This window comes from Sabethes cyaneus, chromosome 2 (assembly GCF_943734655.1).
Source record: "Sabethes cyaneus chromosome 2, idSabCyanKW18_F2, whole genome shotgun sequence".
Taxonomy (NCBI): Eukaryota; Metazoa; Arthropoda; class Insecta; order Diptera; family Culicidae; genus Sabethes; species Sabethes cyaneus.
The window spans coordinates 21588632-21602479 of NC_071354.1; the positions used below are offsets into that span (position 1 = coordinate 21588632).

The 13848-nt window shown below is 43.4% G+C and overlaps 1 protein-coding gene across 1 annotated transcript; it reads right to left on the reverse strand.

The window, feature by feature from the left end:
• Positions 1-3447: 3447 nt before the first annotated feature.
• On the reverse strand, positions 3448-13605 carry LOC128735178 (serine/threonine-protein kinase meng-po). Its single transcript, XM_053829673.1, has 5 exons — positions 13263-13605; positions 13090-13189; positions 4787-4969; positions 4611-4718; positions 3448-4558 (listed from the first exon to the last, which is right to left on the reverse strand). Exons 1-5 carry the CDS (start codon positions 13603-13605, stop codon positions 3448-3450), a joined length of 1845 nt encoding a protein of 614 aa, XP_053685648.1.
• Positions 13606-13848: the final 243 nt, after the last annotated feature.

Sequence of the window (13848 nt, forward strand, 5' to 3'; positions counted from 1 at the left end):
TTCCAGAGCGTCGCGTCGGTGATGGTTTGGGGGGCCGTATCCAAGCGTGAGAAGCTTCCACTGGTGTATATCGAGAAAAACGTGAAAAACAACGCCGCGTACTATAAGACCGAGGTTCTGGAGAAGGTTGTGGCCCCGGCACTTCGTGACCTCTACGGGAAAGTTCATTACGTCTTTCAACAGGACGACGCACCGGCCGGCGACCCACACGGCAAATATCGTCCAAGCGTGGTGTCGGGAGCATTTGACTGATTTTCTTGACTTTGTGGCCTCCCAGCTCCCCGGATCTTAATCCCCTGGACTTTTTTTATGTATGGTCGTATATGCTGGCCAAGCAGAGTGAACATAAAGTGAGCACTATGGACCAATTTAAGAAGATTATTTCCAAGATCTGGGACGAGATGCCCATGGACCAGGCGCGTGCCGCGTGTGATTCTTTTGAGAAACGTCTCAAGCTCGTCATAAAGCACAAAGCGGGGGTGCTTCCACCAAATATATCGTAAAGGTTCTCGATAAACACTGCTTCAATGAAAATTGACTCAGAAAATAATATCTTGTATTTTCACTTTTCAAACACATTTTTAAAGTGTATTCGAACTTATTGAACACCCTGTAATTTGACTCATTATCTAGATTTCACCGATTTACCTATTATTAACAATTTTGTTCCAAATTTATTTTATATTTTAGTATGGACGGCAACACTCGCGGTCTATGGCCGTCTCGCCCTTAAGCATCTAGTGTTACTATAGGTAGTGTTTGGTGTTATTGTTATTGACTAATGTTTCATAGAGCAACCTAAAATTGCTCGAGTTGGATTACTTTTTGAATTATGCAAAAATTTCTGTTTAATTTGTTCCTTCCAGAGGAGGAAGGGGTTACAAACTACCATAGAAAAAAAAATTGCCCCCGCATGCCACATTTGTTTCCATTTGCTAGATTAGCTCTCGAATTATGTATAAATTTGTATTTCATTTGCATAGGATCCCCCATTCCAGCAGGGAAGATCCGCTATAAAAAAAATTCTGCTTCCAGTCACCCCCACATGCCGAATTTGGTTTCATTTGCTTGATTAATAGTCGAGTTATGAAAAAATTTGTGTTTTATTTGTATGGGAGGGAGCCCCCCCCCCTTTTATAGGAAGGAGGGGTCCCAATATACCATAGAAAAAAATTCTGCCTCCTAAAACCTTCCGATGCCAAATTTGGTTCCATTTGCTTGATTAGTTCCCGAGTTATGCAGAAATTTGTGTTTCATTTGTATGGGAGCCCCCCTTCTAGTGGGAGAGGGGTCTTAAACCATGCTACCAACATTCCTCACATCATACGTAATACGTATGCCGAGTTTCATCAAAATCAGTCGACCGAGCGGTTTGCGAGTCTATACCGGACACACGAACAGCATTTCATTTTTATATATATATAGATTTCCCATACAATGATTTTGACGTTTAAATTTCAGCCACAGAAAAATAGCGATGTTCCGGGGGGTCGTCCCTAACTCATCACGTGGAAGCAGCGCGGCCACAAATACAGATATTTGTGCATGCATAATCTTGGGACCTTGTCGTTTTCTCCGGAATATTTTATTTTCTCGGTCTAATCTTTTAAAGAACATAAATAGGTTATGGACTACTTTAAATTTCAGGAACATTATTAAAGCCAGAAATCACAGCAACTGAAATAATTGATGGGTTAGGAGAGAAGTTAATGGGAAGGGGTTGTAGATTTGCCAGGCATCCTTGATTTCGGTAGAACATTTAATATCGAGCACAGGTACTTGAGGGCTCGGTGCCTCACCTTCTGTCATCCAGGCACATCATTGGGTATGTTACAATTTATATTACTTACACACATGAGAGTAACAGTTAAGATTTAAAAGTTTGAGTCAATGCCTTCCTGCAAATCTCAAGCCCGTCATCTGTTATCAATGCAACGTCACTCGACATTGTTGGTGCGTCTGTCTGACACGGGACCAATCTTTATTATACCCCTGCCCGACAGATTTACGGTGTTTGTTGATGTGTTAATTATGATTAGGGATGATAAATTACAGTGACAGTTCCACACTGGACACTTCAACGCACATCTTGAAAGTCATATGGTTGTTGTCATCAACTAGATACATTTAAATAACTTAATCCTTGTTTATGATTACTACTTGCAGTAACATAGTCTAGTTTGTCGATGTCAAGGGTTGATGTCGTGGCCTCCACGGTGGAATAATCTGCTTCAACACAGCTTGATAAATTAGTTCGCCGAATGCACATTTATCAGCTGTGTGCGAGGGTGGAAGATTAGATGACTTCACGCCCCAAAGTTCTTCTGAGTGATTTGTAACTCCTGTTATCGGATTTCGGTGCTGTTGACAATAAAGTGCCAGTTGAATGTCGGAATTGAGTTAATCGATTGGGTTTAATCAGATTTAGCGAAAATAGCTTGCGTTGATTGGGTTTGTACCTGTACAAGCAGCTGAAAGTTGTCATATATATTTCAAATCAATTTTGGTTACTGAAAGTACAAGTGAAGAATGTTGTTATATTTTACAAAAATGTATGAAATACAACCTTGTCGGGATTTCACGAAACTGTCCGATAACGGCCGGATTGATGATGGATGAGTGCCGTCGCCTGTTTGGAATTTCTTTTCCACATTCGTAAGCCAAACAAGATGTACATATGTAAATTACTGTGTTAGATAATAGATAATAATTCCACATCTTATCTTTACACGATGAGATGACAATGATGAGTGGCGGTCACCAGTCACCACATGTCCCCGAGAGCTTATCTATTGTCATCGCAACGAATAGGAGACATGGTTTCATTTGACAGTGCATTTTTGATCAAATAAAAGTAATACCATTCCAGTTCCGTTTCTTCAGATTTTAGCCTGTCAGTTAATAAAATACAAAATGTTTTCTTCGATTTATTGCTATCAAATTTTTATTAAATTCCAGAGCATTTCACAAATTTGATCTCATATTCCGTAAAGAAATCCTTATTCTTGATTTGCAAACCACAAGTTTGTTCCACAAAAGATATTGGTCTCTGTCGTAATGTACGGTATATTCCTTTTAAAAAAATCCCTAACAAAGCACACGCTAAGGTGTGCTTTTCTAACCGGCTCTAAAACATTTGTTTTAACAATAGCAGTCAATCATTTGCGTGTGTGTGCCAAAAGTGCCCAACAATGGAGTGATTGAAGGAAAGCCAGTCGATCGAAACGAATATCGGTGCGTGTGATGCATTCAAAACCGAGAACACTAATGTCAAATGTCTTCTTTTGTTTCTGGTTTACACTGATGAAACCCTAACAGACAATACAAATACATACGTAAATAAAACCGAGGTGCTGCCAAACGGTGCGCGCGAGTAAAGATTTGAGATTCTGCCGACTCCGTCAACTACGTGCTAGGTATGTCTACAAAAATTCATCCGGCGCCGGTTCACTTCCTCCGGAAGAAGAACTTATCGTACGGACTGTCTTTGGCCGTGTTTTTCCCGTTGGATTCGTTGATTCCCCGGTCCAACTCGAGGTCTTCAAAATCGTTGGAAAACTCCCGATCAGCCTCTTCTGGTTCATCCTCCTCTCGGTGGATGGTGTTTTCCGATTTGATCATGGCGGAACGTTTGGAAAGTGCGGGTGATCGTTTCACTATTCCGGTACTCTTCCAGCTGCTTTCAACCGAGCCACCGTAGCCGCTGTCTCGAACGGCAGAGTCCTGTGGTGTTCTCGATGATGATAGGCCATTATTACGATTGGTGCCATTCACTTCCGGAAGTGTGACTGCCGCTATTGAATTAAACGCTTTCATTAAGCTTTGTGCCGTGGGAACACTATTGCTAGAAGTCAGCGGGTTGATTGGAACTGCGGCATCATAAAATCGGGTCGAGCTGAACTGACTTCCATTTGCTTGGGTTCTGCCGGTTGATTTTTGGTTGTTGTTACGATCATTTTTTAACTTTTCCGTTTGATTTGCCGATACCGATCCCATTTCGCTAGGGCTCAGCTGGATGTTCCCGGTTCTGGGATCGATGTGCTTCTGGGAGGCATCTTTTACTGTAGTGTTAATTTTCTTCTCTGCTCGCTCCATGGCTGCTACGGATGAAACGTGACCCGGAATTGCTGTTCTGGAAGCAGTGGAAGTCGGAGTAGCCGATCCGGAGTCATCCTCCTCTTCTTCCTCCACGATCACCGACGATTGAATCCAGTCGCGGATTCGGTTCTTCTTTTCGATACGATCGACGGTGGTTTCGATGCCACATTGTGCCAACGTAGACAGCAATCGGTTCTTCTCTTCTACGCTGCTATGGAAGGAATACATGGAGGGACACAACTCATCCGGCTCGTTGTCAGCCATTTCTTTTTCGGCGCTCTTCGCAAGCCATCTGTCATCGAGATACTTCTGCACATCGCTGAGAGTTTTCAATCGTCGTTCTGGTCGTGGATCGAGAAACTTTTTGAAGATCTTGCAAGCTCTTGCCGAAAGCAGCTTGAACAGCTTCGGGCATCGTTTCATTGGAAATGTTAGCGTTGCTCCGTGCCATTGTTGGTATCTAGAATGGTATGCCATTAGACATTAAATTTATTTAAGAATATCAATCCTACCTGTAGAAACGAGGATCATCTGCGGAGGCCTTCTGCCAGGGCAGACATCCTGTCAAGCAAACAAAACATACAATACCAAATTGCCACACATCGTGTGCAGTATCAGTCCTGTGGTATGATACAAATGTAGTTAATTTGTAGTGCGAAAACCCACAACCCACAACTTAGGTACCTACTTGTACTTATCATCGGTTTTAACCGTCAGTACCTCCGGCGGGCTGTACGGTAGCCACTCGTTCCGCCGTAGCACTTCCTCGCCAATTCGGCGTGATTCGCCGAAATCGCACAGCTTAATGCGGGCGAAGTCAGACCGGAACACCAGCACGTTGTCCAGCTTGACGTCGCGGTGGATGAGTTCTCTGGAAGGAGAAAAATACATTGGTTGGTTATCATCCAGCTATATAATTTAAATTCAATGATACTATTTTTTCCAGTGTCTTATCAAGTATAGGTATAGGTATCTAACTCGATCATTATCATGAAGTATTCCACCACGCACACATATAAGGATTTTTTGACATTAGCTGAGGCCCTTTTTTTTTTTTTTTTTTTTTTTTTTACGAGTTGGGAAATCTGCTGAGCACCTTAGAAGATACGGTACTATCAGACACCTGAAAAGATACCTCAGGGAGTGGGGTTTAGGTATCCCGACCCCCCTAATGGGGCGTGAGGATCCCGACCCACTAAAACCCTACTCGAGTCTCCAGCCTCAATCCCCCCTGGCACCACCTTATCGGTATTACTTCAGGGAGGGGCTATTGTGCTTAATACACTCGCTTAGATAACTACTGGACTATGGTAGTTAGGCTGTTTATTCGCCGTTGATCGGCTCTCCAGTGGTTTTGTAGCTCGAGTACAATCTGGGTAGCAGCCGCATTGACCACTCCCCAGATGTCCGAGCTGGAACACATCTTTTGGACTAGGTTATCCGGGGTAGTGTCCTGTCCGCTCACTGCCATCATGCTGCTTCTCGCGCCCGCGAAACGAGGGCATATGAAGAAAGCATGTTCTGCCGTTTCCTCAACATCCACGCATTCGGGACACGCGGGGGACTCCGCATGCCCAAACTTATGCAGATACTGTCTGAAGCAACCATGCCCTGACAGAATCTGTGTCAGGTGGAAGTTGACTTCGCCGTGGCGCCTGTTGACCCACCCAGATAGTTCCGGGATAAGTCGATGTGTCCACCGACCTTTTGTGGAATTAGACCATGCCCGCTGCCATGTGGTCATCGAGGCCGATCTTGTGGTACTCCGTATGCCTCTAGTTCCACGTTGGTTGAAGCACACTACGTCTTCGCTGATGATAATGCCAATAGGCATCATACCTGCTAAGACGCAGATTGCGTCATGTGAAACTGTGCGATACGCACTCGCCACTCTCAAGCACATGAGACGATAGGTGCTTTCCAGCTTGGCTAGATAGCTTTTGGTACCTAACGCCGATGACCACACCGGTCCGCCATACCTAAGTATAGACTGGACCACGTTGGCTAATAGCCTTCGCTTGCTGCCATATACCGCAGAGCTATTAGACATCATACGAGACAATGCCGAAATAGCTGTGGAAGCCTTCTTGCAGGCATAGTCGACGTGGCTCCCGAACTTGAGCTTGTCGTCGACCATGACTCCCAGAAGTTTTAAGGACCGCGTTGACGAAATAGTGCAGTCCCCGACGCTGATCTTTGCTTGCTGTACCGACTTGCGGTTGTTCACCACGATAACCGATAACACCACGATAGCTGAGGCCCTCGCTGAGGCTGTTTGCAGTAGGAATAATATCAAAAACATCAAATATCAAACTCCCGGATCCTCTCCTCCACTCTTCGCTCCCCTCTCACTCCTACATAACCGATCCTCAGCTAATGTCATTCTGGTTAGTGACGAAACCGCAAATTACTTCATTGTACTCAATATACACAACGATTATTGTTTATAATCGCATTCAAACACTTGAGCTATTCACAAAAGAATCAATATAACCAATGTTTATCTATTAGTTTAGTGGAACATACGTTTCTATGAGTCACTGTGATCATTGTGATATACTGTGATTTGGCAAGACAGAAAAATTGCAAGACAGAAAGTTGGCAAGACAGAAAATTGAGAAGACATAAAGTTGAGGAGATAAAAACCTGGCAAGACAGAAAGTTGGCAAGGTAGGAAGTTGTTGGCCAGATAAAAATCAGCAAGACAGAAAATGATAAGTCTTGGAAAAAGTAAATTATGGAAACATCATGTGCCTTTGCTAACAAGAAAACGCTGTTTAACGCATAGGCAGCAAGAGGCTGCCCCGTGTACGGGTCAGCTCGGTCTTTGAAACGCTGCCGCATTGATGGACAGGCACGTTCGTTGTTCAAGCTCCAAAAAACTGTGGCACTCTGAATCCTTCATCATGGCCTGCTGCTTTGCTGTTCAGTGGGTTTATCTGGTGACTAATTAGTCAGAAAACCCAGACTCACGTATGGAACCTGCCAATGCTTCACGAATGGAGGATGTTGTTGCAATGAATTAAATAAAGCACAAGTGGCCCGCCAAAGGTGAGCAGCCTTATAATACAAATAACTTTCCCGCTGTGTATAGGGTAGAGGATCCATATTTTGCCAGGAGCCATATTTCGCCAGTTGATGAATCCAAAGGTGTTTTGCATATTTTTGGTAGACTTAAAAGAAATTATTTGACGAATTGGTAAAATTAAGAACATCAATTTTACCAATTCGCCAAATAATTTCTATTAAGTCTACCAAAAATATGCAAAAAGGCTTTGGATTCATCAACTGGCGAAATATGGCGCCTGGCGAAATATGGATCCTCTACCCTAGTATGTAATTCTATCCCGATCAGATGATTCTAACAAAAATATTACAGAATTCTAGCTCCAGTATCAACTGGATTTCTATCAAAGTTTGTTATAAATGTGATAGAAAAGCTTGCGACACCGAAGATGTTTAACAAAGATTCTATCTCATTCTAATACTTATAACATGCTTTGTTATATTTGGGTTATAAAGCAGGACAGAATTCTAGTTTTTGTGACACATCTTGATATAAACTAGATCAAATTAGATCATAATTTGATATACACTGAAGTCGCTTCCTACGCAACTATTTTTACGCGAATTTCGGAATTCACGCGGTTTTTTACGCGAGTTTCGGAATTTACGCGGTTTTTTACGCGATTTTCGGAATTTACGCGTTTTTTTACGCAAATTTCGAAATTTGCGCGGTTTTTTTTACGCGATTTTCGGAATTTACGTGTTTTTTTTACAGAATTTACACGGTTTTTTACGCGATTTTCGGAATTTACGCTCAAAACGTCTATTTTTTCGCGTAGTGTTGAAATCCAGAAAGTTTTTTTTACGCGACATTTTGTTTTTTTACGCGAATTTTGGAATTTACGCGGTTTTTTACGCGAATTTTGGAATTTACGTGATTTTTTTACGCGATTTTCGGAATTTACGCGGGACGTATCCTTCGCGTAAAAAGCGACTTGAGTGTATTTGTGATATGTCTAGAGCGGATTTTGTTACAATTTTTGTTATTTTAACTACTAACGAGACCAAGTTTATAACAAAATGCAAAAGAGATTTTGTTATGAAATATTTGTTATTTTGAACTCATCCGGTTATAAATTTGTTATTTTCATTTGAGCGGGATGTTGCAATAATATGTGTCATATTCCAACGTTATCTTCATCTATTATCAAAACGTCAGGGGATTGAGGATAAAAGTGGAAGTTTTATTTGACTCCCCGTCATTGCTGTTTTGATGTCATCATATTGAAGGAAACCAGACTTAATGATTCCATTAATTCTGTACCGCTGTTCGGCGAAAGATTCAACGGTTTTCGCTGCGACCGTTCTTCCCGTAATAGTGATAAAGCGGAGTATTGGAGGCGCATCGTTTGCTGTAGAACGACAGTATCCTTACGTTACCTTCACGTCAGTACCAGCAAGTAGGATAGAGCAAGTTTGTATTACCGCAAACTTCCGTGGGTTAAAAATTTTATTTGGCGTTGTGTACATTCCTCCTGACAAAAGCCAGAATCCTGTAATTATCGAATCGCATGTTTCTTCTATTCGTGAATTGTGCGAAAAAAAAGAAACCCTCAACTGATGATATGCTCATCTGCGATGATTGTTTGGGAATATAATGACGACATAATACATCACGCTAATACATCTCAGCTTCCCACTGCGAGTGCGGTTTTAGTTGACGGAATAGTCCATTGACGAATGCGTCAATGGAATTGCACCATTACTTTCTGTTGACTCTCATCATCTCCCGTTGTTGATTTCACTACCCGCTTCAAATGATTAACCTCACTACCAGCGAATCATTTACTTTACTTACTTTTTCGGCGACAATCCGCTTATCGAATCCATGCCGAATTCAGTAGCCGTCTCCACTTTACTCGGTCTTGGGCTGCCACGCCCCTAACACCCGCTGCTCTAGCATCCTCGTCAACAGCGCTCATCCAACGGGTACGGGGTCTGCCTCGAAGTCGTCAGCCTCTGTCGGGTTCTCTGCTAAATATTGTTTTCGCTGGTCATCCGGCATCCTTGCTACGCGGAAAGCCCATTGTAGCCTATCGTATTTTAATCGCTTCACAATATCCGCATCTTTGTATACTTGGTATATTTCATGATTCATGCGCCTGCGTCGCCACGAATTGATCGCAAGATCTTACGCTCGAAAACGCCAAGAGCTCGTCGGTCGCTCTCTTTCAACGTTCACGCTTCGTGGCTGTGGAGTACCACCGGGAGAATTAGCATCTTATAGAGCGCGAGTTTTGTACGGAGTTGTAGGCTACGGGACCTCAGCTGGCTACGTAATCCGTAGAAGGCCCTGGTGGCAGCCGCTATCTGCCTTTTTACTTCACGGCTCACACGGCTCGTGCCAAGGTAAAAAAAATTCAAAAGTATCTCCATCTATCACCACCGCAGTTCCAACACCCGAAGGGGTCTCCACCAGCCACCATATACTTTTTTTTTGGTAGGATTTATGATAAGCCCTATCCTCGCAGCTTCCTCCTTAAGATGGGTATACGCCTCTTCCACAACTTTATGGATAACCCTATGATATCGCTGTCCTCCGGAAACCCTAGGAGTGCATGAAATTTCGTGATGATGGTACCGCTGCTCTGCACACCTGCCTTTCGAATAGCACCTTCCAAAGCAATGAAGAACAGTAAATTCGATAGTCTGTTACCTTACTTCAAACCATCTAACCTCACAAACGAGTCCGATATCTCACCCGCTATCCTGACGCTTGATTTTGAACTTTCAAGTGTAGCACGTATCAGCCTAATCAGTTTTGTTGGAAAACCATGTTCAAGCATAATCTGCCACAGCTCGTTTCGTTTAACTGAATCGTACGCCGCCTTGAAGTCTATAAACAGATGGTGAGCCTGCAAGTTGAATTCCCGGAAGCTGAATTATTCTTCTTCTTAAGTGGCTTGCCGTCCTAAGACAAAGCCTGTTCAACAAGGTTTCTCCATACAACTTGGTTGTGGGCTACCGCTTCCACGGACACCGAGTACTATTCGCTAGATCTCGCTCCACCTGGTCTAACAATCTTGCTCGCTGTGCTCCTGGTCGTTCAGATTTGAGGCGAACACCGTCTTTGCAGGGCAGTTGTCCAGCATTCTTGCAACATGCCCTGCCCATCGTATCCGTCCAGCTTTAGCCACCTTTTGAATAATGGGTTGGCCATAGAGCTGTGCGAGTTAATGGTTAATCCTTCGCCTCCATACTCCGTTCTCCTGTACGTCGCCGAAGATCGTTTCTTAGATTTGCGGATCCTCCTCGAGCATTGTCGTAGATTGGACCGACTTTTTCCCCCGGGCCTGATGGAATTCCCGCCGCTGCGCATTTGAGTTATCTGTACCACTTTGTTGTATTTTTAACAAGCCCTTTGGAAAATTTCCTAGTATGTATTTAGAAACAATCCTTTATGTTTTCCGTTCGTTAGAGTGACGATCGTCGGAATGTTAAGAACTATAGAGGAATTACCAGCTTCCAAGTTTTTTGAAATTATTGTTGGCACTGCCATTCTTAACTGTACCAAAAGGTATATATCAGCCTTTTTTTGTCGGAAGATTTGACCACTGCGATCATTATTTTGATCTATTGTGGTATACTACTTCTTCTATATATCAGCCTACCAGCACGGGTTCATGCCAGGCCGATCAGTTTCCACCAACCTACTTAATTTTACCTCCTTTTGCATCACGCAAGCTGACGTAGTCTACACTGACATAAAGCTGCATTTGACCGGATCGATCATTGCATCTTCTACGGAAACTGTATCGTTTGGCAGCCTCAGAGCAACTATTGGTTTGATTTGAATCATATTTACGCGATGGGGTTTTGCAAGTCAAGTTAGAATCTACTGTTTTATCTGTGTTCACAAATAAGTCTGGTGTTCCTCAAAAAAGCAATATAGGCCCCTTACTGTTCATATTGGATGGAATTGATACTTCCCGGATATCATCGACGTTAGAACAATCGGTATCGTCGCCCGCCACGGTACAATCTGAAACGACTCAAGTTATCTGAGGTTGCTACTGAGTACGCGTAGCTCCTTGAGAATGCGCTGCCGGGAGGGAGAGCTAAACGAAGTACCTCTTGAGGACTGCTGGGAAAGCGTTAAAGCAGCCATCAATGGCGCAGGGAAAGCTGCTATTGGGTTCGCCGAGAGAAGTCGACGTAACGACTGGTTCGACGAGGAATGCCAGAGAATGTTATATGAGAAGAATGAAGCGCGGGCGTCGATGCTGCAACGAACGATATAGACAGAAACGAAGACAGGAAACTCACTTTTCCGGGATAAGAAGCGCCGCCTGGAAGAAATGGAGTGCGAGGACATAGAACTACTGTATCGCTCAGGAAACGCGTAGATTCTACGAGAAACTGAACGTATCTCGCTAAGGCTTCATGCCGCGAGCCGAAACATGTCGAGCTAAAGACGGAGGGATTTTGTCGGATGAACGTGAGGTTATCGAAAGGTTGGAGCAACTGGAAGGCGCGGAGACGGAATACCAAGATAGCAGAGAAAATGACTACATCAGTTCGTCGGATGATGGTGATGTGCCGACCCCCACGATAGGTGAAGTGTTCAAAGCCATCAAGCAGGTCAAGAGCCTGGATATGTTAGCTACCTGTGCACCAGTTGATAGGATCTGGAAAACAGAACAGCTACCGGAGGAGTGGAAGGAGGGAGTAATATGCCCAGTATACAAGAAGGCTGACAAGTTCGAATATGAGAACTATCGAGCGATAACCATTCTCAACGCCTATAAAGTATTATCTAAAATTATCTTTAGCCGTCTGTCACCGCTAGTAAGTAGATTCGTGGGAAGTTATCAAGCCGGTTTTGTAGATGGGCAATCGACACCGGACCAAATATTTGTGCTGCGACAGATCCTCCATAGGTGTCGCGAATACCAAGACTCTACGCACCAACTATTCATAGATTTCAAGGCCGCCTACGATACTATCGACCGTGAAGAGCAATGGACGAAAACGGCTTTCCCGGGAAGCTGGCAAGACTGACTAGGGCCACGATGGATGGTGTTCGGTGCTGTGTGAGGATTTCGGGCACGTTATCAAGCCCGTTTGAAACATGCAGGGGACTTCGACAGGGCGATAGTATTTCCTGTCTCTTGCGCTTGGGATTCACCCTTTTGAGTTGAGGTGTTGGTCATACTATGAAAACACGAAAATAACGCACATTCTCTATATTTTGCGATCACAGAAAATTTTGAGCTTCTATTGATAATTTTTTTTAAGAAGCTTATACAAATACTAGCTGTAACCCGCGCGCGTCGCCTCGCGTCCAATTAAGAGCAAATTGGAGGTACGCTATGTACGCTCTGAGGTGCAACTACGTTACTTTTGCTCGTCTTGAATGCAATCTGGTATGATTGGTTTGAGTCTTTGCTTAATGTGGGCGATTATTACCACGAAAATATATACCGCGCCCCTCGTTTTGGCTACAGACAAGGCTCTTATATATAGATGTTTCATTTGGTGCTAAAATCAATAATATTTTTTTGAAACGATGGTTCTACAATTGATGGAGGGACGGTAGGGGAAAGTAATGAAAATTTTTTGGGAATGGAGGAGAAAGAGTGGAAAGGAAGGGGGGGGGGGGTTAAATAGGTAGCTACGCTTAACAAGTTGTCGTTGTGACTCCTACCTTTTGTAAAATCATAAAAATCAGTTTAATGGTTCAAAAGTTATAAAATTTTGAAGAAATATAGGTTGGCAAAATTGATGACTTTTAGGACCACTCGAATTTAGAAAGGACTTCGCATGAGCTCTTGATATTTTTTGTTATAGTTTAAATAACACACTACATAATATAAATAACAATCGTAGTTCTACGTCAAATATCAGGTTGTGTTTACTAGTGAGGATGCCAAATCGACTTTCTCATTTCGTTTTAGCACAAAATTGTATACCGAAAGCACTTACTTCTGATGCATATAGTCGATTGCAGAAGCCAGCTGCCGTGCGACCCGTTTCGTGTGTAACTCTCCGATTCCGCTGTCCGATACATTGGATGTTAAATCACCTAAAAATGTGTGAAACGTAAACAATAATTATTCCTCTTCCAAAACTAAAGTACCTATTCCGCTGAAACTCACCCAACGGTGCATACTCCTGCGTAAACACGTAGAAACCGGCCGTTTCGAAGGCCACATCGTACGTGGTAACGATATTCTTATGATAGCCCAGGTTCAAACTGAAGTGAAACTCCTTGTAGAAGTCCGTCAGCGATACGAACGGCTTCGGCAGCAGCTTCAGCACCATCTCCGTATCGGTGGCCCGATGTTCGACGAGCAGAATCTTGCCGAACCAGCCCTCACCGACGATCTGCAGAATGTCGAACTCGTCGGAAAGGGTAACCTTGTCCAGCTCGAACTCGCGAATTTTGTGAATGTTTCCGCTGGTTCGCCTCCCGGATGCCGTCGAATGGTGTCCTGCCATTGTTTCATTTGTAGTGATGATGCGGGGGTAGCGTTATCCGTAGCAGAGACGGTATCCTGCGGTGCCACCGATCTGAGTGAAGAAATGAAACCGAACGTTGAGAGAATGTGATGAGCCGTTAGTGTGGCAATTTTTTTTTATTTTTAGACTATTAATCTCGACGAGAATGTCGCTGTTGTTAGCAAGTCAAAAGAAAAATTGTCGCGCCGCTAGGTCGGTTTGTTTTCATAATAAAAATTGTTT

What these genes read in the sequence shown, in the direction of transcription:
- LOC128735178 (XM_053829673.1), bottom strand. Translation starts at nt 13,605, where the DNA reads ATGGCAGGACACCATTCGACGGCATCCGGGAGGCGAACCAGCGGAAAC. An exon ending in GCAGGAGTATGCACCGTTGG is followed by an intron (nt 13,190 to 13,262) that starts GTGAGTTTCAGC and finishes ACACATTTTTAG; the next exon opens with GTGATTTAACATCCAATGTA. An exon ending in AAAACCGATGATAAGTACAA is followed by an intron (nt 4,719 to 4,786) that starts GTAGGTACCTAA and finishes ATCATACCACAG; the next exon opens with GACTGATACTGCACACGATG.